The following is a 23,417-nucleotide window of genomic DNA, read 5'->3' on the forward strand; positions in this document are numbered from 1 at the left end:
CGTGCTGTCGGAGCGCAGACATCCACCTGTGTGACGGACATGCCCTTATTTGGATATGACCACAGGAAGTGGAGCTCCTGCTTCTTGACTCATGGAATTATGAAAGATAAGATTATAGTTTTCTTGCTTCCTGACCAGCCTTTGACACCGGAAACAAGCAGAGACTGACACAAAACCAGCACGTCATCAAAACAGCTTAATTCAACTTTTTCTTTTTTGATAATTTGATCATTAAAAACCAAAAAATACAAGCTTTGTTAGTTATTTTTAGGAAATTTGCTGAGTCATAGTGTATTTGAATAGCGAAGAATATACAACCTGCAGCCATGATGCATTCATTTATTATAATTAAAATAAACAAACATCATTACATAGCCTCAAACATTACTTTGATTGGGACTTATGTAAAAAAGGAACACATGGTAGCAAAAGTAAAACATAAAGGCACATAAATTATAGTTCAAATGTGTATTGAATCAGTGTGTAAGGTGTATTAGACTGAAGGTAACCATTGCAACAATTCTTCATGCACTATTACTGGGGTGAAAGGATTAAACAAACTGCTAACAAACTTTTAAAATAGATATTTCTTTAAATTCTGTGGGTAGTGTTTGTCAGATAAAGTAATGACACACTTCAAGGTGTCCATTCTTTTTTATTTATCAGCACACCTTACTGTCAGGTCATAAAGTATGACAACAAAGCCCGCTGTTGAAATATTTTATTTTTTCATTGGGGGAGAAAATATCAACAATCCTGGAAAAATAACAAGAATAAGAATTATTTGTGGTGATGTGACTTTGACTTGGGTTCCGTCTTCAGGGTCTTGATGTGTCCTCTGCGTCTCACTCTGACACTGAGCCACGCCTGGGAGTTTGCTCCTGAGCTGTTGAATCTGAAGGACTCTAGAAAGGACACACACACACACACACACAGACAAAGTCTAATGAGGTGTACAGCATGCAAATGAGTGAGGCAAAAGTAAGATTATAAAACTCCACCCATCAGGCCTGTGACTCTCCTTTTTCCCTCCAAACATGTCAGGTATAAAAAGAGGATTGATGTGAGTGCATATGGAGTTAACAGATTGTTTTGTGCTGTTTGTTCTAAGATTCCTGAATTAAACTGTTACCAAAAGAAGAAAACGAGTAATACCGTAACGGCTGCGTTAATGACGTAAGTTGAATTATATCTAATTTACTAATAGAATTTTCATTAGTATTGTTGTTTAGCATTATGTAGAGCAGTAACATTTTCTTTTAATATTCCTTGTTTTGGAAAAAAAATCATGCGACAACCACCACTAAAGTGTTCAACTACCCTATCTGCAATAAAATGTTGAAACAGCCTCCTGGATCCTGCGTGTTTGAATGTGCACCCCATCATCAGATAATCTCTGAGCAAGCTGCAGCATAATTATACATTTTTTTCACCAGGTGTAACTCGTCCTTCAGAGGTGGAAGAAGTGCTCAGATCTAATACTCTATTTAAAGTAAAAATCATGCATTAAAACCTTCTGTATCAAATGTAAAAGTAGTCCCCACCCCAGGACATCTCCAGCTCTCTGTGCCTCAGGATCATCAAGGACATTTTCCATCCCAGAAATAAACTCTTAGCACTGTTGCAATCTGGAAGGTGCTATGGAAGCCTTAAAAGTCGCACTAACAGGCTCAAACACAGCCTCTTCCCCTGGGCCATTAGAACTGTGAATGCTGCTAAGCTGAACCACCACATAAGCTAATAGGTGCAATATTTTACCACAGTGCCTTCGGGCATTACATTTTTTAATAACTTTAAATATTCATTAAGTAGTTTTTAGTAGATGTGTGATTTTATATGTTGCTTCTTAAGTGTGTGTGTGTGTGTGTGTGTGGGGGGGGGGGGGGTATGGATATGTTACTTTGCACTGATCAGATGTGGCACTTTAATTACGCTGCACTATATGTAATGACAATAAAGGCATTTTATTCATTATGNTTTAGTGGTGTGTGTTGGTGTGTTGGGGGGGGGGGGGGGGTGTATGGATATGTTACTTTGCACTGATCAGATGTGGCACTTTAATTACGCTGCACTATATGTAATGACAATAAAGGCATTTTATTCATTATGCAGTGGCCCATTTCAGAATAATGTATATTACATTATTGGATTATAATTATTTGTCCATTAATATGTAGTCTACATTACTTCAGTGCTGCAGATAGTAAGGGTGGATTTTAACCACTTTAGGCTATATGTTCTGGTTTCCTCCAGGAATCGTTAAAGTTTTAATCTATACATGATTTTTGTAATTTGCTGGTTACATTTTATATTATTCATCTGGTTATGTAAAGTAAGTAACATAAGTTATCATTTAAATGTAGGAGTACTCATTTTAGAATAATGTAGGACAGGGGTGTCAAACATACAGCCCAAGGTACAATTCAGCCCACTGGGTGATTTTGCACAGCTAATATTGCTGCACTTGTAAAGTAGTGTGCGATTTCAATAACAAGTTAAACAGTGAACAGCCTACTTCATGTAAAATGCTGCTTCAGAGGGTTTTCCACCATGACTGGAAAACAGTTCTCCCAAAAAAAACAATGAATAATTATGTTGTGGTCATGTTTAAAGATACTGAACATCATGCAAAATATTGTCAATCAGCAGCTTCAGTATAAAATAATCTGTGTCAAACTTCTGTCTTAAAACAATATAGGTGGTACTATATTGCTAAAGCACTGCCAAAACCTTTGATTTATAAGTGGTTTGTAAGGCAGGAGATAACCTATAACCTATTTCCTCAATAGCTTAAACTTTAGTTAGTCCGGTGATGTCTGCATTAATACACAGGAGTGGAAATGTACTGAAAAATCTCCATGTATAGACAGTGAGTAGCAGACTGACTAAATGTAGAAAAACTGAGACATATTTTTGAAACTGCACCTTTTTTTTCTCAAGACATTTCAGGCTGTTTGGAAAAATTAACTGGGCCGGTCCGCTTGAGATCAACTTGGACTGAATGTGACCCCATGACCTTACATGAGTTTGACACCCCTGATACAGCTGGTAAAAGTAGGGGTATTTTAAATAACTTTAGATACTGCTGGATGGCTTTATCTATTATAGCTATACCATAATTAATTAGTTGATGATGATAATTGATATATTGTGCTATTTATCTGCTGATAATCAGGAATCCTAAGATGAATGTGGTGGAGTAAAGACATAAAGTAACATTAAATGTACAAGTATTTAAAAATTAAAGGATACTTAAGTGCAGTAATTGAGTAAATATACTTAGTTAAATTCACACACTTCTCCTTTTGTTATGATCACTTAGCTGACAATTAATTTTGAGATATATGATGACCAAAAACATGTAAATAATAATAGCTAATAATACTAAAGACAACTAGACAGCAGTAATATATGAGCTACTGTCCCACATAAAGCTGAAAAACATGGACACTTACTGTCAGTGATGAGGGAGTGCACAGCGGTGACGTGTCTGCGCCCCAGGCCGTGACTCTTGGACAGGACGCAGTCCAGATAGAGGTCCCAGAAGACCCGGGCCAGGTCCCAGAACAACGCCGTGTGTTTACCGTTGTCTGACGACCTGAGGAAGACCATCAGGTCCCAGAAGGCGGGCACCGTGTCAGCGATCCTCGGGGAGCGCATCTCCAGCAGCAGAGCCGAGGAGGAGTCCCAGCACTGCGGGTTGGACCGGTGGGCCGTCAGGGGGTCGACTTGAGCCGGCTTCTGGCCCTGCAGCTGCACGGCACACATGCAGCTCAGCACGAACACTGTGGCCACAGGTATGTTCTGGAGCACTGGGACCATCTGCAGAGGATGCAGCTGGGTCAGCTGTTTCTGCTATTGATTATCAGTAAAGTTTACTAACAATATTGATTATGCCTCATTAAAAATGTAGCTGTTTGAAGAGCGCAGCAGCAACTAAAAACACACATTTCTCTCATTGCAAATGCATTTTTTGATAACATTTAAGATTATGCAACGTGGAAGCTTAATGCCTTTCAGAAGGCTACATCTGCAATCCTATAATTACACAGAAAACGCAATGAAGGACCATATATAAATAATAATGATATAAAGTAGCCTAAATGAAGAGGAGCAATGAAAAAAGTACTCACCACCAAAGCTGGGCCGACTAACAAGACTATAGTGTTGATTGGAGTTTGGTAAATATCTGTTGGGTCTTACTTGACGTCAGTGCCTCCCTCCCTCCTTTGCCAGCAGCCTTACTTGTTGTGTAGTGATTTTTACAGCCTTATTTGCAGTTTAAATGTTATCTTTAACAATATTTTGCTGCCATTATTATTATTGTTATTGGGACCTCCTGTTCAGGGAGTCATCTTTTTGTTTTTTAGTCATTAGTATCATGTTTGATGATTTTTTTTTTATTGTATTATTTTCTGATTCTGAAAAGTGCAAAACTAATTGCTTCTTAGAATTTTACAAATTATTACAATTAAATGAAAAAATATTCTTGTGAAGTGAGCATGTGTGAAAGAGAGGACATGTCTTGGGTTTGTTCCACACTGATCGCCCAGTGAATCAGGATTAAATCCACTTCCAGTTCATGAGTGTAAAAAACTTTTTGGTAAAGTCTCTCCTGTGGGAGTTTCCCTTCGTGCTATCATAATATCCAAAAAAAAAAGGAACATTTAAGTGGAACAAACATTATGAAATTGGTGCAATACTGAATGAAAGGGCTGCAGCAAGTAGCACCAAAACAGGCTGCAGTCACTGACAGGCTCACATGGTTATTATAAGTGTCCGACAACATTATGGAAAGGATCCCTACAGTGAGAGACCTTTTGTTAAAGAGTAAGATCCTTTTGTTCAACTAGAAAGAGCCCTAAAATAACCCGGTCTCACTCTGAAGTCGTTGAAATCTGGCGCTTGGGCAGAACCCGAACCCTCTTCTTTTTTCCTGAACCCAACCACGTGCGTTAGTTGTTTAAGGCAAAAAAAAAACAACGTAAATTTGTGGTGTTTTACCAACATCGTATATTTATTTTGAAAGAGACTGTACTGAACGGTAAATTTCCTGTGAATACGGAAGTGTATTTTGAAAGAAGACAATCCATGTAACAGGCAGAACTTGACACAGCGTCCCAGAACTTCAACAACCAACGCACCTAGGAAAGTCCATGACCAAACGTTGATATGTGATGAAGTCGGAGTGAGAATGTGTTGCTAAAGTCGCTATCGCCAACCCACCAGACTCCATTTAAATAAACAGCAATTTTATCTCTTGAAACACACTTCATTCAGAGTCGCCAAAACAAAACTAAACTCACGAAAGCTATCTGCGTTAATCTCTCCAGTGTTCCAAGAATCATAAACTCTGGTTTGGTTGAAATAAACCTTTAATCTGCCCAGTTAGATGTGAAAATACACTGGCTCTATAAAAGCTAAAATTAGTGGTTATTTAAATGGAGTGTGCTGGGTTTGGTGAAGGCAATTTCGGGGCTGTTTAGGATTTTATCGTTTGAGAAAAAGGTCTATGTCTGTAGGGGTCTTTTTCATAATGTTGTCGGACACTTAAGTGGCAGTGGCAAAACAAGCAGTTTTAGTTGACGCAAATTGACAGAATTGCCCCAGGTGATTACCTTGCAGCCTATTTCACTGCAGCCGGAGAAAAAAAAATCCGAAGTTACTCTTTAACTTTTTTTTCAATTGATTGCAAAATAATTTGTTCTATTAAAACTAAAAAAAGAAAACACCCTGTTGTGATTGCCCAGAGCCCAAATTGACGTCTTAAAATTGCTTCTTTAATCCGACCAACAATATAAAAATCAAAGATCTTTAATTGACTTAATGTAGGACAAAGAGGAGAAGCAAGTCCTGACATTTGATAAGCACACAAATATTTGTCATTTTTGCTTGAAAATGTCTCAAACAATAACCTATACTTCACCAGTTTGGGACTAATTTTCTGCTAGTTGATTTATTGATTATTCCACTAAGTGTTTCCGCTCTACATGCCTGTATGTGCATTAGGCATGTGGAGCGGTCGCAGTAATTATTCCTCCTCTCCGTACTGACCATGAGGAGGTCTTTTCTTACTCTTCTTAATGATCAGCAGTCCTTATTCTGTGCAGAAATATTTTCTATAGTTCAGCTGAAGCTGATATAAGGCTTAGCCAACAGGTTGCTTTCAATTCCTTTGCATTAAGAGAATCAAATCATGTATGGCATACTGGGCGTAATATATACCCAGGCTGCAAGTTTCCAGTTAAAGATAAAAAGCCGTCAGAAGATATAAGCAAACTGACCTCAGAAAGTTGAGAGGGGGGGTCTGCTTCCTGTAATAAAAAGCTCAGTCATGAACGGTTGTTCCAGAGAGTTACGTTTCTATGCTTTTACTGAAATGTCACATGCATACCTGATCTCAGATGCAATTACTTTCTCAGTGAGAAGCCAACACTAAATGTACTGGGAGGGTTTCTTACTCACTCATTCATTCTTCTGATGATGCAAAGAAGCAGACTTTACGACAATTTCCACTGCAAGGCCTAAATTATAACTTTCAAACGAATACCATTTTCATATTCTTGTTGAAACACAAAATGCGTTGTTAGGATGCTTCCAGAGCGGAAGAGTGGCAGAAAGGTACAAATTATTATTATTAAAGGAAAAATTATTGTTTAGCGAGGATGTGCTACGAAGGAATAACATTTCTGAGACAGGAATTTTTTTTCTCCACACTGATCATCTTGGTCATATAGATCAGTGATTCCAAACCAAAGGTCGTCGTGCCCCAGCTGGGGTACTTGGACTACCTTGGGAGTCATGGGTAAGATCTACCTCAACGTGCTCATGGACACAATCTTGTACCTTCGATTTTTAATCAAAAAACAGATATTTCTAAAAGAGAGTGTTTTATCTTTTGTGCTAATAATTTAACCAGTTTCATGCTGATCAAAAAAGGAGAAAGTAACATGAGTGGATGTTACGTGTTTACGTTTACCGGAAGAAAACACTTTGTAATGATTAACGATTGAGCAAAATCAGAATCAGTGTGTGAATACAGTTGTGAGGTTCTTTGAGTCAAGATCAAGTCACAACAACACAATTTCCTGATGTTAAATTCAGACAAAACTGAAGTTATCGTTCTCAGCCCCAAACAACTCAGAGACTCTTTATCTGATAACATAGTTTCTCTGGATGGCATTGCTCTGGCCTCTAGCGCTACCGTAAGAAACCTCAGAGTGATATTTGATCAAGATTTGTCCTTTAATTCTTATTTAAAACAAACCTCACAGACTGCATTTTTTTTATCTGCGTAATATTGCGAAAATTAGGCCTATCCTGACCTAAAAAGATGCAGAAAAATTGGTCCACGCTTTTGTTACCTCAAGGCTGGATTACTGTAACTCTCTATTATCAGGTAGCTCTAGTAAGTCTTTGAAAACTCTCCAGCGGGACGTGTACTAACAGGAACTAAGAAACGAGATCGCATTTCTCCTGTTTTAGCTTCTCTGCACTGGCTCCCTGTAAAATCCAGAACTGAATTTAAAATCCTACTGTTAACTTATAAAGCTCTAAATGGTCAGGCTCTGTCATATCTTAGAGAGCTCATAGTGCCATATTATCCCACCAGAACACTGCGCTCTGAGAACGCAGGGTTACTCGTGGTCCCTAAAGTCTCAGGAGCCAGAGCCTTCAGCTATCAGGCTCCTCTCCTGTGGAATTATCTTCCTGTTGTGGTCCGGGAGGCAGACACCGTCTCCACATTTAAGACTAGACTTAAGACTTTCCTCTTTGATAAAGCTTATAGTTAGGGCTGGCTCAGGCTTGTTTTAGACCAGCCCCTAGTAAGGCTGACTTAGGCCTGGTCTGCCGGGGGACCTCCTGTAATACACCGAGCACCTTCTCTCCTTCTCTCTCTCTCTGTCTCTCTCTCTCTCATGTCCTGTTACTGCATGTCACTAACTCGGCTTCTTCTCCGGAGCCTTTGTGCTCCACTGTCTCTCAGGTTAACTCATATCGCAGCGGTGCCTGGATAGTGTGACGTGTGTGGTTGTGCTGCTGCCGTGGTCCTGCCAGATGCCTCCTGCTGCTGCTGTTATCGTTAGTCATACTTCTACTGTTATTATACACATATGATTATTGTCACATATACTATCATATATCAACATATACCTACAACATATTGAACCACAATAGCCGTAATTATTATTATATTATTACTTAAATGAATGTTATTGTAAACTACTGTCATTACTGTCTGTCCTGAATCTCTCTCTCTCTCTGTCTCTGTCTCTCTTCTGTCTCATTTTGTCATATGGATTACTGCAAATTCATTTTGTTGATCTGTTCTGTACGACATCTATTGCACGTCTGTCCGTCCTGGAAGAGGGATCTCTCCTCAGTTGCTCTTCCTGAGGTTTCTACCATTTTTTTCCCGTTAAAGTTTTTTTTGGGGAGTTTTTCCTTATCAGCTGCGAGGGTCCAAAGGACAGAGGGATGTCGTATGCTGTAAAGCCCTGTGAGGCAGATTGTTATTTGTGATTTTGGGCTTTATAAATAAAATTGATTGATTAATGAAGATTTGAGAGTTAAACTCTAAAAAATGGCTTTATTTTGTTGCTCATTAACATTACGGAAAAATACATATTTAAGATTTGAAGCTAAGTTTTCAGCGTTTTTTATTTATTTTACACCCATTTACTAATTTATTTCGTTTTATGCATTTATCATCGTTGTGATTTTGAATATGTGATATTCTATGTGTTTTTCTTTCATGTGAAACAGGGGTTGTATTTCATGCATGGATCATCATATATAATGTCTATGATCTTTATCATTATCACCCAGGAGAAGCCTTTCTCTGCATGAGTCAATGGTAAACGGTCTTCATGTGAATGTCAGACATAAATGCTAAAAACTGTGTGCTCTGAATGACTCAACTCCACCTATATAACACTACACAGGTGAAGCATACTGATGTTTAGTGCACTTTTTTATCTGTAACCTTGAATTCTATTTAAAAATGTATTAAATTGTTGAATTTGTGATTTATGTGCATGAGAATCTTTTAAATGCTCATGTACAAAAGCACACATGCATAATATATTTATATTATAATATTGCTATGTTGTGCTAATAAAAGTCAGCTTTAATCAAAGCTGATGCCATAATTTCTTCAGGTTTTGTAGAACAACAGATCACTTTAACTCCCCATTTCAAATGGCAAATTTTAGGTCCATCAACATAGGTCAGAACATTTCACTGTAGCAGACCCAGCAAAACAGGCTTAGATCCCTCATCCCTTATGGAACAGAGAGCCTACAGCTTAATCCTTATTAACATATTTACAATAGGTTTTAAATGTAGAAAGCCAAACACACACACACACACACACACACACACACACACACACACACACACACACACACACACACACACACACAAAATGAATAATTCAGCACTATATGATCACCAAAAACACAAACAGACAGAGTAGGCTATCGGTGAAATAAAGACACCGCATTGCGCTACACAGTCATTACCACAGTTACCAAAACTTGAATTAAAAGCCTAGCCCCAATTATTGACAAATAAAGGCCTGTCTCAATTAGAGGCCTGGTCTGGTTGCCAGACAGTTTATTTTTATATATAAGTTCTTTGGATGCATAAAACCGGATTGTTGGCTACCCACTCAAGCTAACATAAGTTAGATCATACATACAAATGTAAATGTTTAAACCTTTGCCAATATGGAGATGCTACACATCATTAACTCACTTCATTTCATTTTACTGAACACATGAGCACCTGAGAAGACTGTAAGTCATTCCTTACCGACATGATAAATGTCCTTTACTTGATTACCCAGTAAGTTATTCATATTCTTGTAGTCCGTAATGGTTCTCAGATCAAATGAATCAAAAGTGATTTTCATAAGATTGTTTTAACAGGATAAAGAGGTGTTGCACTGGTATGCTGGGTACTGTTATTATTTGGGTGCTGTGAAACATAATTGATATATTATCCGAAGCCTAATTTTTATACAAGCAATATTCATACTGGTTCAAATAAACAATTTAATCATATTTCCTGATCTTTGCTGAACAACATTTTTATGTAAAAAGAATTAAAGGCCTGTCTCAAATATAGGCCTGTTGATTTCAGTGATTTAAGCAAATAATAGCCCAGGCTACTAATTGAAGTTTTACGGTAATTGATACCACTTAAAGTTCGATAAGAATATTATATGAATATACTACTGTAATATGACTTTTTAAGGGATGCGATGACAAACAATGCCTGGTTCAATCTTGGCAGCTAAAGCTAATCATTTAGCTTTTGCAATCATTTCCCTTAGCTGTAATCTCGTGAAAGCATTATCATCCTGTAGTTTTGAGCTACTCAATTAACTGGATAGTTTGACATCTTTGGAAATCCCTTATTCACCTTTTTGAGTTAGATGTTAAAATCAGTAGCCTACCACTGAATATCACTGAGCCCTGAGTATGTCTTGTCCATAGCTTCATGTTTCATGGATCATCAATCAATCTTCTCATCTAACTCTCCGCAAGAAAGTGAATCATTAAGCCAAAAATACACTAAGCAGTGGCGTAGTGCAGCCTGTGGCAAGCTGCCAAGAGAATACCCACAGCCGATCAGTAAACAGAGTCCTGTGACTCCTGTGACATGATGACTCACGTTACAAAGAATTTCTTCCCACCTGAGACACATGAAAGAACCTGCTTGGTGTGATTTCAGCGTTAGGCTATAGGCCTGTCTCCCAAAATGTTATATTATTTCTTAAAGCAGTGCAGTGCCTCAGCAGGACCATGGGCGGATTATGAGACAATGGGCCCCTGTGCACAGACATGTAAAAGCCCCCCACCTCACAGAATTTACAGGTTTGCCCTTTTTTGTTGTTGTTGCATCTCTTTGTGATCGTGTTAAGTCAAACAAAATAAAGTGCATCAACATCATATGTATCTGTCAAATATATATAGAAGTTTACAGTAATTTATAAAGTTAAAGGTGTGTAAGAGTGTGTAAGAGTGTGTAAACCTTAGGGGCATTTGGTGACATCTAGTGGTGAGGATTGCACATTGCAACCAATTGAAACATCTCCCAGCTAGAATTCTTCCAGTGTTCAGGAGGTTTGTACCAGGAACAGAATTATCCTCCTCTCCAAAACGAACAAACCAGGTGATTAAAACAGGTAAAAACACTAAATAAAGCAGTTAAATGTTACAAATTACTGTTTCTCCTATGCTCTTCTACATGTTGGAGAGGGGCAGCTTGCCCACCACATGCTAATGTGTGCTCACCTTTTTCTCTTGTAACTTAAGATCCAGATGTTCAGGAGGTTTTCACCGTACGCAGAATTATCTGCAGAGGTCTCCTCCTCTCCAAAACAAACATATAAGGTGATTTAAACCACTAAAAACACTGATCAAAGCTGTTCATGTAACAAATCAGTGGTTTTCCGACACTGCTAGTAGCAGATGGTCAACACATTCTCACTCCGACCTCGTCACATACTAACGTTTTGGTCATGGACTTTTCACGTCCACATGCGACGTGCTACGTACCCTAGGTGCATTGGTTGTTGACGTTCTGGGACACCTATCAAGTTCTCTTCTTTCAAGATACACTTCCGTTTTCTCAGGAAATTTACTGTTTACGTACAGTCTCTTTCAAAATGAACGCACTACGTCAGTACAACCACGACGAATTGACGTTTTCTTTCCTTCAGCAACAAACACAAATGGTTGGGTTTAGGCAACAAAAACATGGTTAAGTTTAGGAATAAAGAAAAGGGTTTGGCTTTAGAATCTTACGGGACGAGAACACCACTCACTTGGGTGAAAGTTGGTGTTTTTTGGACCCATCCAATGGCAGTATCTAGAGCCAGTGTTTGGTTTGTCTGTTCTGGGCTACTGTAGAAACATGGTGGTGAACATGGAGATCTCCGTGGATGAGGACCCGCTTCCATGTAGATCTAAATGGCTCATTTTAAGGTAACGAAAACACAATGATTCTTATTTTCAGGTGATCATACATTAAAGAAAATATAGTTCCTACCAATAAATCCCCCTAAATCCTACACACTGGACCTTTAAGAACTAAGAGTATAAAAGTTAATCATACAGTCAGCTTCACTGAGCTGCTGTCTTAAATTTTCAGTCACATTCACTCACATAGCAGAGATACTACATAAGGTAAAATTAGTTCAGTGATGATTTTGGGAGGGAAAAACACGGAAGCGCTCAGGTAAAATTTGTCAGTAGTTTATTCATCGGTCCAACTGTACATGATGCAGTGAGAGAGGGACACCAGATGATGAGTAACATGAAGGATTACAACGATGCCAGTGCTATGGCAGCACCTGGAACACACCAACTATCAGCTGGACTGGAAATAATAGCCCTGCACAAGGAAACTGTTCAGGCCTCGATATGTACAGGCACCATACAGTGTGTTTTTGTGTACGTGTTTATGTGTGTGTGTGTGTGCATGTGTGAGATTAAAAATATCAGACCGGATGAAAAACACACAAAAATGATTTTCAGTTCCACAAATGTAAAAGGGTGCTCTCTCGCTTTTCATTGGAAATATTAATTCGCCTTTTTTTTTTTCTTCATTCGTCCATTCATAGTTTGAGTACATTGAAGCGAAGTGAAACGAGACGTGGGAGTGGCCAAATACAAAAGATTAGCTGATTAGCAGAAGGTTTTTTGTAAATTCCATGTCTACACTGATATCATTATTACCCATACGTTTGTGCAATATCTCTCTTTGCATAGTAAATAAAAGTTAAATGTTTTCGTTGTTGACATGCACCTATCTTTTGTAGCATATTTTTCTTGCGGATTTTGGGGACTCCCATATAGAATTATAAGCCCACTATAGTGATTGCATGCAGCGTTACCAGTAGAGCTGAACTTGATTTCTAAGAGTTTATGAGAGCAAAAGGTTAAGCCGGTATAGTGGGTGTTGATGAGGACTGTTACGTGAGACCTGGCTGGTTACAGGTGAGCGCCTGCATGGACAGACTTCATGCCCTCAGCAATAGGAGAGGCACCACTGGCTGCAGACAGAGGGGAAAGTGCTCTGTGTGCAACAACATCCATATGTTCAGGTGATTGGTTCTTTGGCTTTTGAGATACTTCGGGAGGGAGGGGAGGGGAGGGGGGTGGATCTTGTGACGTTAATCTGACGTGTTATCAGTCTGAATCCCTCTAGAACTGACATGCTTCTCCTCAACCACCACGGCTGCTCTGTCCTCTGAATCTAACCTTTGACAGCCAATCGCAGGAATGCAGCGTGCGATTACAGTTTTGGCCCAGTTTCTTTTTTATCAATAACATTGCCAAAAACACCCGCTATACAACATGCTGAGATAAAAAACGAAAGCAATTGATGTCCTTGTAAAATATGCTGTTAATTCCAAACCTGAACTCCTTATTTATGTACAATTTTGTGTGTGTGCATTCACTATGTGGTCTGCACTGCCCTTACAGGTCCTCACATGCAGCCTCCTTTATCATCTACAGCACCTAAAACGTGAACTATAGGAGCTTCAACCGGCTCTCCACTGGGTTTGGTTTTTAACGAGGTTATCTCCTGCATAAGATAATTTTTTTTTCTCTTTGTATGGTTTTTTTTTTTGCGGTATATTTGTAGCTTTCATAGCCATGCAGAGCCCTGCAGGGAGGGCTCTTCATGCCAGGGGGCCAGCAAGCAGCACGCTTTTGTGCGGATAATCATGCCAGGTGAGAGAGTGGTGTGGATTCCGCCTGAACGCCTGTGCACTGGCACTAAAGGATGGAAGAGGAGCTCTGTCACTCTAGAGATCAGGGTGTGGGGGGTTTGTTACATGGGTGAGGTGGAGTTGAAAAGGCTGCATTTCTAACGTCACTACGATGGAATTTGTTAAAATGTCCACTATGTCTTTTTCAAGTAAATCTAATGCCAAAGATCAGCAGCAATAAGTGCAGTCCAGCTGTCAGGTAGCCAACTAAGAAAGCCTTGGAGGAGTCCGTCTGCGATTGCCATCTCTCCTTGGGTTAAATGGCTGTGGCGTTGGGGTCGTATCGCCGTTTCTTCACATTTCTTGCGTGGAGACAAGAAACAGGAGTCAGTGTGTGCTGTAATCACATCTATAACACAGCTAGTTCAACCTGGACAAGCAACCACACTCATCTCTTCAGCTGACAATAGCAGACTCATAAATATGCCATAAACAATTCCTTAACCATTGTTGTATTCAAGGGTGGCATATAAAAAGGATCTCTATGGTTATGGATGCTGAAGACATTGAAGTGAGGAAAGGCTGGTCCATGTTGAACCAGTTTGGTGTTGACTGCAAAGAGGCAGTGTGAGGTGTTTATATTCACAAACCTTTACATCTAAGTTCATGTTGATGGACAGTATGGTGACCATACTAAGGAAAAATCAATTCCACTTAAAAGGACAGTTCACTTACAAATCAAAAATACATATTTTCCCTCTTACGTGTAGTGCTATGTCTCAATCTAGATAGTTTTGTTGTGAGTTGCAAAGTTGGAGATATCGGCCATAGAGATGTCTGCCTTCTCTCCAATATAATGGAACTAGATAGCAAATCATGACCCGATCACTCAAGATAATCCACAGACATTGTTGTGGGCAGTTCTACGTAGGAACAATTTTCTTTTTACTAAACTACACCTGGCAACCGAATCACAGCGTATAAGGAAGCGTGCTAGTGTTGTAGAACGAAGAGACTCAAAACACAGGACTGGACATTTGAGGGTTCACTCGTGAGAAAGCCAAAGAATTAGTAAAGGAGAGAGCCATAGGAGAGAGCTAGAAAACCAAAACACCAAACCAAGTCTCATGCCGGTGGCTTAAAAAATGACAGTTTATACTCGATGTTCGTGATAATCATTTTATACATCCCACACTGTGGAAGTGGGGATTTATGGTACTGCTCTAGAATGGCTAAGGTCTTATCTGGCTGATAAAACCATGTGTGTAAGCCTCGGTGGATTTGAATCCTCCTCTGCTCCCCTGTCATGTGGGGTTCCACAGGGCTCAATTTTAGGGCCCCTGCCTTTTTCTTTTTATTTACTTCCTCTGGGATCCATTCTTAGAAAACATGGCAACTGTTTCCATTTTTATGCTGATGACAGTCAGATCTATGTATCTTTAAAGCGGGAGGATGCATTCTCAGTAAAACCACTTCTCGTATGTCTTAATGACATGAAAGCTTGGATGGCCTTAAACTTTTTAAATTTCAATGAAAAGAAGACAGAAGTGGTGGTGTTTGGACCCAGTGGATCCTGTGAGTCCCCCCCCTATTGACTTGGGCCCTTTGACACCATATGTGAAGCCCACAGTTACAAATCTGGGTTTTAGGATGGACAGTAATTTTAAACTGGATAGTCAAATTAGTGCAGTCGTGAAGTCCAGCTTTTATCATTTAAGGCAGTTGGCAAAAGTCAAACCCATTCTTGCCAGGCAGCAATTCGAAACAGTAGTCCATGCCTTTATTTTGCCTCGGCTGGACTACTGTAATGCACTTTACACTGGAATCAGCCACTCTTCTCTCTCTCATCTGCAGCTGGTTCAAAATGCCGCTGCATGACTTTTAACTGGGGCAGGAAAAAGAGAGCACATAACATCCATTCTGGCCTCACTCCACTGGCTGCCTGTGCATTTTAGAGTTAATTTTATTTGTTTTTAAATCTTTGAATGGTGTTGCCCCACCTTACCTCTCTGAGCTGCTTCACCCTTACACTCCTTCCCGGTCTCTCAGATCAGCTGACCAGCTGCTCCTGGTGGTACCGAAGTCTAAGAGGAAGCTCAGAGGGGACAGAGCCTTTTCTGTTGTAGCTCCTAACTTGTGGAACAGTCTGCCACTCCACGTTAGACAGGCTCCTTCTCTGTCCATTTTTAAAACTCGCCTTAAAACCCACTTTTACTCCTTACTCCTTGTATTTTATTGTTTTGATTCATTGTGTTATTGTTTGTTTTTATGTCCTATGTTTTCATATTTTATTTACTCTTGATGTACAGCACTTTGTTTCAGCTGTGGCTGTTTTTAAGGTGCTTATATTAAGAAATAAAGCTGGATTGGATTGGGACTGGATTGGAAGTACCATCCAGTTCTATTATGTCCAAGACAGGGCAGACATCTCTACAGCCGATATCTTCAACATTCAGCAACTCACAAGGCCACTAACGCAATCTAGACTGATGAATATCTCTACAGGTAAAAGGAAAATGTTATTTTTAATTTTGGGCTGAACTGTCCCTTCAAGTTTTCTTTTGTGTTGCGATTTGTGACACTGTGCATCAGGTAGAAGTGACCTAAATTAAACTTTCACCCACTTTATTGAGCAAAAAAACCAATAAAGTCTACTTTCAAATGAGCTAATAACTGAATTTTGAAGGTCCATGAATATAAATGTCCTCTGTTGCCCTCTTGCAGACTGACCAGTTTGTGCGTGCAACATCAGTTTACAAGGTGAGGAAGTGTAGGAGACATGTCTCATTACCAGTATTGATGGGAAAGACATTAGTTCCACTCAAAACATAACCATCTGGGAGGAAAGAGCTAACATAAAATATAGTCTATAGAGGAGGGAAAGAGGAGACAACCACATAAACAACAACCACAGCAGCAGCAGCAGCAGCAGCGGCAGCGGCAGCAACAATAACTACTACCACAACAGTGGGACAACAACGAGAACAACAACAGGAGTTATGCATAACCTCCCCGTACTGTGGCTTGTTGTGGGGCTTCTATCACTCTGTCATGCACCTGTTCCAATAGTAGGCCAGTTGAAGGTGGCACTATTGTTGTGCGTGGTTCATGCAGTGCAATGCGCCGTGTCTGTACCAGGTCTGTGAAGCAGGCAGCAATGGCAGCTGGTGTGGGCGGGGTCCGAGAGTCCTGCTCTGCTCTAGGGCGGAGCCTGGCCGTCTTAGGTGGGTGTGGTCAGCCATGGCACAAAGGCTGCGGCCAACAAAAAGGGTCCTGGCCTCTGTCTGTGTCTCTCTCTCTGTGTCGCTGTCTCACCGCTCCACTTACAAGTCTCGCCCTCAAACAGTAACGGACTGAGAAAAAGATCACGGAGGCGATGAGAGCACGACAACCCTGGACCAAATCACTCTGGGTTTGGCTCAGCCTTTGTGCAATGAACTGACCTCCTCCAAATCAAAAAGGTCAACATGCAGAAATGTGTCTTATCCTGGTTTTTTTTTCTGTCTTTGTTTTGGTGACAACCATGATGCTTTGCTACCCGGCATGCTTTGGTGGCTGCAGGATTGTATTTCTCAGTTATTTCTTAAGCCTATTTAGACTAAGATGTGTAACACCCCTGTTGCTCAAGACAGCAGGCTAATCAGCGGTAGATTGTTATTAATTTACAGTACAATAAAGTACATTTCCTGACTACACAGAGATATGTTAGAGGTCTATCTTTGGATTTTAGAGAGCAAATAAGACTTTAACTTATCAATACAACCATACACAAGCTTTTTTTTTAAAAAAAATGTCTAGCTATTAAAAGCATACTTTACCCTCTGTTATCAGGACTGAACATGCATGTCAAGCATTGAGCTCTGCCCGTCCAATCAGTTTGAGGTTCTGCTACAGATCGAGGTGACCCCCTTGTCAAAATCACCAACCAACCAACTACAAAACAACCAGGATGACGCAGAGCAGTTCAGATATGCATGTGTTTGTGTATCGTCCACCCCGGGGTCCATACTCTGTAGCAGGAGCTCAAACCCTGGTGTCTAGAAGCAGCAGGGATGCTAGAGTTACAGCAGGAGAGGCATGCGGCGTGTTGCTTACTTAAAGCCCCATCCAGTCCCCCCCAGCACTATGGCAGCCACAAGGATGGCTCCGGCGATGGAGCCTATTATTAGATTGGTGGCACTAGGACCTGTAAAGGGTTATGGGGAAAAAGACATGAGTTTCTATACTCACTTACTGTATAAATAACATGTAACTATACAATGACGATTTCACATGGAACAGAAAACATAACCATAAGTATACTATAACAGTAAAATGACTTGAATCTGAGAATGTATTTTGCATGCCCCCTTTAGTGTGTAACATGACAATAATGAGGCCCTGGGATTTTTTTTTTTACATTTATCTGGTGTCAGTTGAGGTAGAGATTATCAGTGGTTTGTCTGTTAAGGTTGTGCAGAAGACTCGACCCTGGGTATCCATCACTATAAAGGTTTAATTAAACAGAGATTGACAGGTGATGTGTATATGTGGCCTGCAGTATGAGCAGTAGAAAAAAGTTTTTTTTAAGGGGTCCCAGTCACCACACAGCCTACCACTGACTGACAAGCCAGGTCACTAACTGGACACTTCTCAGGACTGTTTTCCATCTAAATGCCCCACATGCCCCAGAAAGGAGAGGATCACAGGAGCAACCACATAACGACTAAGAATAAGAGGAAGAAAAGGAGGAAGAAGAGGGAGGATGAAGAAAGAGGCTTGTAATAATGGGGAACAACGGGAAGTGGCAGGAGAGGAGGAGGAGGAGGAGGAAGAGGAGGAGGATGGGGAATCCATCAATCAATCACACAACACAGAAAACATCCAATCACATGACAATTATATGGTCATCACCAACACACAAGAAAACACAAAGCCACCGGGACGCACACACGGGCTCAGGCCGGCTCACGAGACCGCCCGCACACTGAGGCACCACTATGAGAGGAAGAGCTGTGAAAGGGTTAAAGATGCTTACTCTATTCCCCACCCTGTGCCTCCAAAAATCACCCCCAGGGCCAGAATGGTCCCTGCTACTGCCCCTATCAGCCTGTTAGTGGCCACGCTCACTGTGCAGAGGGAAAAGGAGCATTATTACCACCCTGTTAAAAACAAACAGCAGGCTTCTGCTTCAGAGTCATGGATGAAGTGACACGGTTCCCTCTGTGACGCTTCCCATCCCCTTTAACCACCTCCCGTGTCCCCCCGCCCCCTGTGGTCAAAGTATCAGATATCATTTCATCGTCTGAAGATTAACAAATGTGACACTGCTTTTTATATTCTCCTCCAGTCGCCATCTTACATGAAAAGTCTTTACGACCCCAGTACACCTGTGAAACTGTGTGCTGACTCAGATCTAACAGTGTGACTGAGAATGACATTGCAGAAATTGCAGAACAACATATACAGTACAAAAGTCAGCGTGAATCCTGGCTAAAATAAATCAGTGCACATAAACGTGTGTGTCATTCGTTCTATCAGATGCCAGAGGTTGAAAGAGGTGGAAACCGACCCTTGGGTCCTTCGTCCGGAATGGTCTCAGGCTCTTTAGGCGGGTCAGGCATGCTACAGTCTGTCCCCGCCCAGGTAGTGTCGCAGGTGCATGTGGCTTCATTGTTACACACCTGTACAGATGAGACAGAAATAGAGGAGGTAACGAGGGGAACATAAGAGCTGTAAATAAAAGGTGCTGAAAGATATAGCTAGCTAACCCTACACTTTTCAGGGTTTGATTTTGGTTTTGGAACAAGGAAGAAACGTAGATCTCTTTTCAACATCTCCAGGTAACGAGTATCATTCATACACGATGTGCTCCAGGCAGTAACGAGTATCATTCATACACGATGTGCTCCAGGCACAATATTTAGCACCAAATCCACAAAATCACCCTGAAAATGAAGGAAATCTGAAACGACTGCATTAGAGTCAATGGAGCACAGCTGTGTTGTTGTCGGACCCTGGTCTGAGCCAGCCTGATGCTACTTTATGATTGGCCAGTCTGTGTTCGGGGACGCAAAGACCACAAAGAACAAAGCGTAAATTGTGGGTTAGTTTACACCGGGACTCACCCCATGGGCAGAGCACACCTGTCCGTTAGGTCCACTGGGGCAGGTGCTCATGTTGAGTGACTGGATGGGCAGACACTTGCGGTCAAGGCACATCATTGACGGCCCACAGGGAGTCCCATCCTCCACGTAGCCTAAATCAGTCTCATCATCCAAAAGGACATGGCCACCACTGTGAGGAGAAATTGAAGGGAAGGAAAGGGGGAGAGAGATAAGGACAGAGGAGAGATCAGGAGAGGGGGTGGAGGCAAAAACTCATACAAGGATGATTAAACCAAAAGTGACAAGAAGTGGACCACTGACGATAGCAATTCTATACAGGACATGAACAGGTCTTAGTATATTGTACACATGTGTTTACCTGCAGTCTACCAGTCTGCCTTGATGGTTGAAGGAGGCTGGTGTGATATCTCCTTTCATAATGCCGATGCGTGGGCTGCGGCCGATGTTGGAGCACAAAAGGTAACCACAGAACACATCACTGAAAAACACAACAGAGAGAGAGAAGGAAGTCTGTACAGACGCCAACTGTTATATTCATTTTGACTTCTTCATTCGTCTATCATTACTTTTACATCCTGTCTTAACACCCATCTTTTAGCAACTGCTTCTGAGTCCTCTTTCATTAAAAGATTAAATGATTGTTTTCATTTAGTCTGTAACATCTATCCATCCATTTTCATCTGGTCACTGGGGGCCCGGTCACAGTGGCAACAGGCCAAGCAAAGCACCCTAGACGTCCCTCTCCCCAGCAACTGGCTGTCCCATCTGGCCTGGGAACGCCTTGGGATACGCCTTGGGATATGCTTTGGGATATGTAATCCCTCCAGTGTGTTCTGGGTCTGCCCCAGGGCCTCATACCAGTGGGATGTGCCTGAAACACCTCTAACGGGAGGCATCCTGATCAGATGCCTGAACCACCTCAACTGATCCCTTTCGACATGAAAAAGCAGCAGCTTTTTATGAGAATGAGACACACCGGGTCACAGTGACCTTGACCTTTGACCCATGACCACCAAAATCTAATTAGTTCATCTTTGAATCCTAGTGGACGTTTATGTCAAATCTGAGGAACTGATATATTGCCCTTATGAGAATGAGATGAATGCATGGTAATAGTGACCTTGACCTTTGACCACCAAAATCTAATCAGTTCATTGTTGAGTCCAGGCGAACATTGTGCCAAATTTGAGGGAATTCCCTCATTACCTGCATTCACAAGACTGGCGGACCAGGTCACAGTAACTTTCACCTTTGACCTATGACCACCAAAATCTGATTGGTTAATAACTGAGCCCAAGTTGGTGTTTGTGCCAAATTTGAGGAAATTCTCTTAAGGCTTTCTAGAAATATTGCATACACATAATGAGACAGACTCAAGGCCATAGTGACCTTGATCTTGACCTCAAAAATCTAATCAATTCATCCATGAGTCCAAGTGAATGTTTGTGCCGAATTTGATTAAATTCCCTCGAGGCCTTCTTGAGATAATGCACTCACGACATTGAGACAGACCAGGTCACAGTGACCCTGACCTTTGGTCACCAAAATCGAATCAGTTTGTTGTTGAGTCCAAGGGAATGTATTTACCAAACCTGAGGTATTTTTCTAAAGGTGTTCTTGAGATATCGTGTTCACAAGAATGGGACGTACGGATGCACAACCTGAAAACACAATGCCTCCGACCATAGCTATCACCGGAGCAGAGGCATGAAAAAACAAACAAAAAAACAAAAACGTGCCCTCTGTTGCCCTCTATTGGTTGGCTTTGATATAGCATTTATCTCCTTATTTATCAGTACAAAAAGAAAACAAGGAACAACCAAAGCCCTGCTTCCAAGTAGAAATAGAAAGCACTGTCATGCAAACATGTAAAGAGGAAATACCATAGTCAATTTAATTTGTCTTCTATTGAAACTCACTGTTTGCTACACTGGATCCATTTGTCTCCATCCTTCCCACAGTTGCCCTTCTCTGTGCCCTCTGTGTTCAGCTTCTCATAGCAGAACTTCTCTGAGCCTCCAGCCTCTGAGGGAGAGAGAGGAGGGGTGAACTGCACAGCACCGACTACAGAAGACTCTTCTCATTCAGTATCTCTGCATGATGACACTCTGACACTCCGCTAATGTGAGCCAAAGAATATTAATCTTACTTGACCCCCAGATGTATTTACACTGGTTTTCCCTGGTCTTGCAATCTCCATTGTAGCAGCGGCCCTTCAGACAGAGAGAGAATAACACAGTAAATAAATTCTCAGTCAGCTGCTCCCAAACTGCTATTCTGATGCACGACTGCTCCTTTTTTCTAATTTCACCAGTGTGCGTACCTGGTTTAACTGGCAGAGGTAACCATCTTGTTTGTGAAGATTGGGAGGGCACTGCAAACAGCCACAAACATAAGACTTCCTCTTAACCATGCACATTATCTTAAACATGCGAAGAATGAACAGTTTAAAACTAGACTGTAACAGTGCAACACAACAACACCTGTCCAGAGTCCCCAGAGCACGTCTCTGAGATATCACAGTCGTTCACAGCATAGCGGCAACTGTAACCTCGAGGATAAAACTAGTAGGAAAAGGAGAGAGGAGATAAAAGTCATATATCTTATGGTGCTGTCAGATCTAGAGTTGTCTTGCTTTGGTCTGAATCAGGGACTAGTTTTGTTACAAAGTTGCATAATTGCCTAGAGTTGGTCCGTGTTCTCACGGCAGCATCTACAAGCGGACCACATCAAATGCCTTGTGCAAGAAAGCTGCTCTTGATTGGTCAGAATTTCCATGCGGGACAAATCCAGGAAGTAAACAAAACGTTGAAGAAGAGTACACTTGCAAGATAAATGCGACACTGTCTAATGTCACAATGGAGGGACAACTACGCAGGTTGATTTTAGCGCTGGTCATCTTGGACTATATTGCTGTCATTGTTCATTTTAGTCATTTTGAAAAGTCATTTTAGAAACATGCAATCTAGTTTACCAATGTTGTTAATTTCCCCCAGTTTCAGTCCATATTTTCGTCTCCATTCCATGTCTAGAAGCTTTTTTTGGTGATTTTTCACAGTAGTAAGTGCAGTCCTTTCCTGATTGCAAGTACACTGTTAACGTACAAGTAGCTACATGCTAACGTCAAGGAAACTTTGGCTTTTATCAGTGGTTCTTCAAAGTAAGAGTTTGCTATTCTCTGTTATAGCCATTCCCCAGCTGCTATGACAATGCAGAGACACTGACATTCAAAGACCCGGATATGCTGACCAATCAGAGCAGACATGGCTTTTCGGGAGGGGGCTGTGTTTCAAACACAGAGTTAATACAGGTGCTTCAGCACAGATAGTAAAACAAGTATTTATTTATTTTTACAATAAAAGCATGTAAATATGTCCTCGTATAAACCTTAAATACAAATATGAACCTGAAAATGAGCACAAGTCCTCTTTAAGAAAAGACCAAACCCATACCAGACATGTGTTATTGCAGCACGGGCCATCACTGCAGTGCGCCCCGTTAGCGAGGGAACACTTCTTGCAGCACTCTTTGTAGCACTCCTGAAAATAAACAGGGGCAAAGAGCTTCATGCATCCGAGCAC

General features: G+C 41.0%; 2 protein-coding genes across 4 annotated transcripts in view; both read right to left on the minus strand.

Annotated features, from left to right (window-relative positions):
• Positions 1-370: 370 nt before the first annotated feature.
• Positions 371-5,197, minus strand: LOC126393118 (protein FAM237A-like). Its single transcript, XM_050048992.1, has 2 exons — positions 3,456-5,197; positions 371-905 (listed from the first exon to the last, which is right to left on the minus strand). Exons 1-2 carry the CDS (start codon positions 3,820-3,822, stop codon positions 781-783), a joined length of 492 nt encoding a protein of 163 aa, XP_049904949.1. The 5' UTR covers positions 3,823-5,197; the 3' UTR covers positions 371-780.
• Positions 5,198-12,250: 7,053 nt separating this feature from the next.
• Positions 12,251-23,417, minus strand: part of LOC126393073 (disintegrin and metalloproteinase domain-containing protein 23) — a 36,612-nt gene continuing 25,445 nt past the window's right edge. The window contains exons 17-26 of one of the 3 annotated variants that reach the window (XM_050048928.1): positions 23,289-23,375; positions 22,320-22,400; positions 22,160-22,210; positions 21,986-22,049; positions 21,756-21,861; positions 20,195-20,314; positions 19,837-20,005; positions 19,281-19,392; positions 18,747-18,837; positions 12,251-14,091 (exon numbers count right to left, since the gene is read on the minus strand). In XM_050048928.1, coding sequence (XP_049904885.1) covers positions 14,046-14,091; positions 18,747-18,837; positions 19,281-19,392; positions 19,837-20,005; positions 20,195-20,314; positions 21,756-21,861; positions 21,986-22,049; positions 22,160-22,210; positions 22,320-22,400; positions 23,289-23,375 — 927 coding nt within the window. In that variant the 3' untranslated portion in view covers positions 12,251-14,045. Of the gene's footprint in view, positions 14,092-17,824; positions 17,916-18,746; positions 18,838-19,280; positions 19,393-19,836; positions 20,006-20,194; positions 20,315-21,755; positions 21,862-21,985; positions 22,050-22,159; positions 22,211-22,319; positions 22,401-23,288; positions 23,376-23,417 lie in introns of all 3 variants that reach the window. The other 2 variants (XM_050048927.1, XM_050048929.1) reach the window with 2 other exon arrangements.

The sequence above is a fragment of the Epinephelus moara genome, chromosome 7 (assembly GCF_006386435.1).
Source record: "Epinephelus moara isolate mb chromosome 7, YSFRI_EMoa_1.0, whole genome shotgun sequence".
Taxonomy (NCBI): Eukaryota; Metazoa; Chordata; class Actinopteri; order Perciformes; family Serranidae; genus Epinephelus; species Epinephelus moara.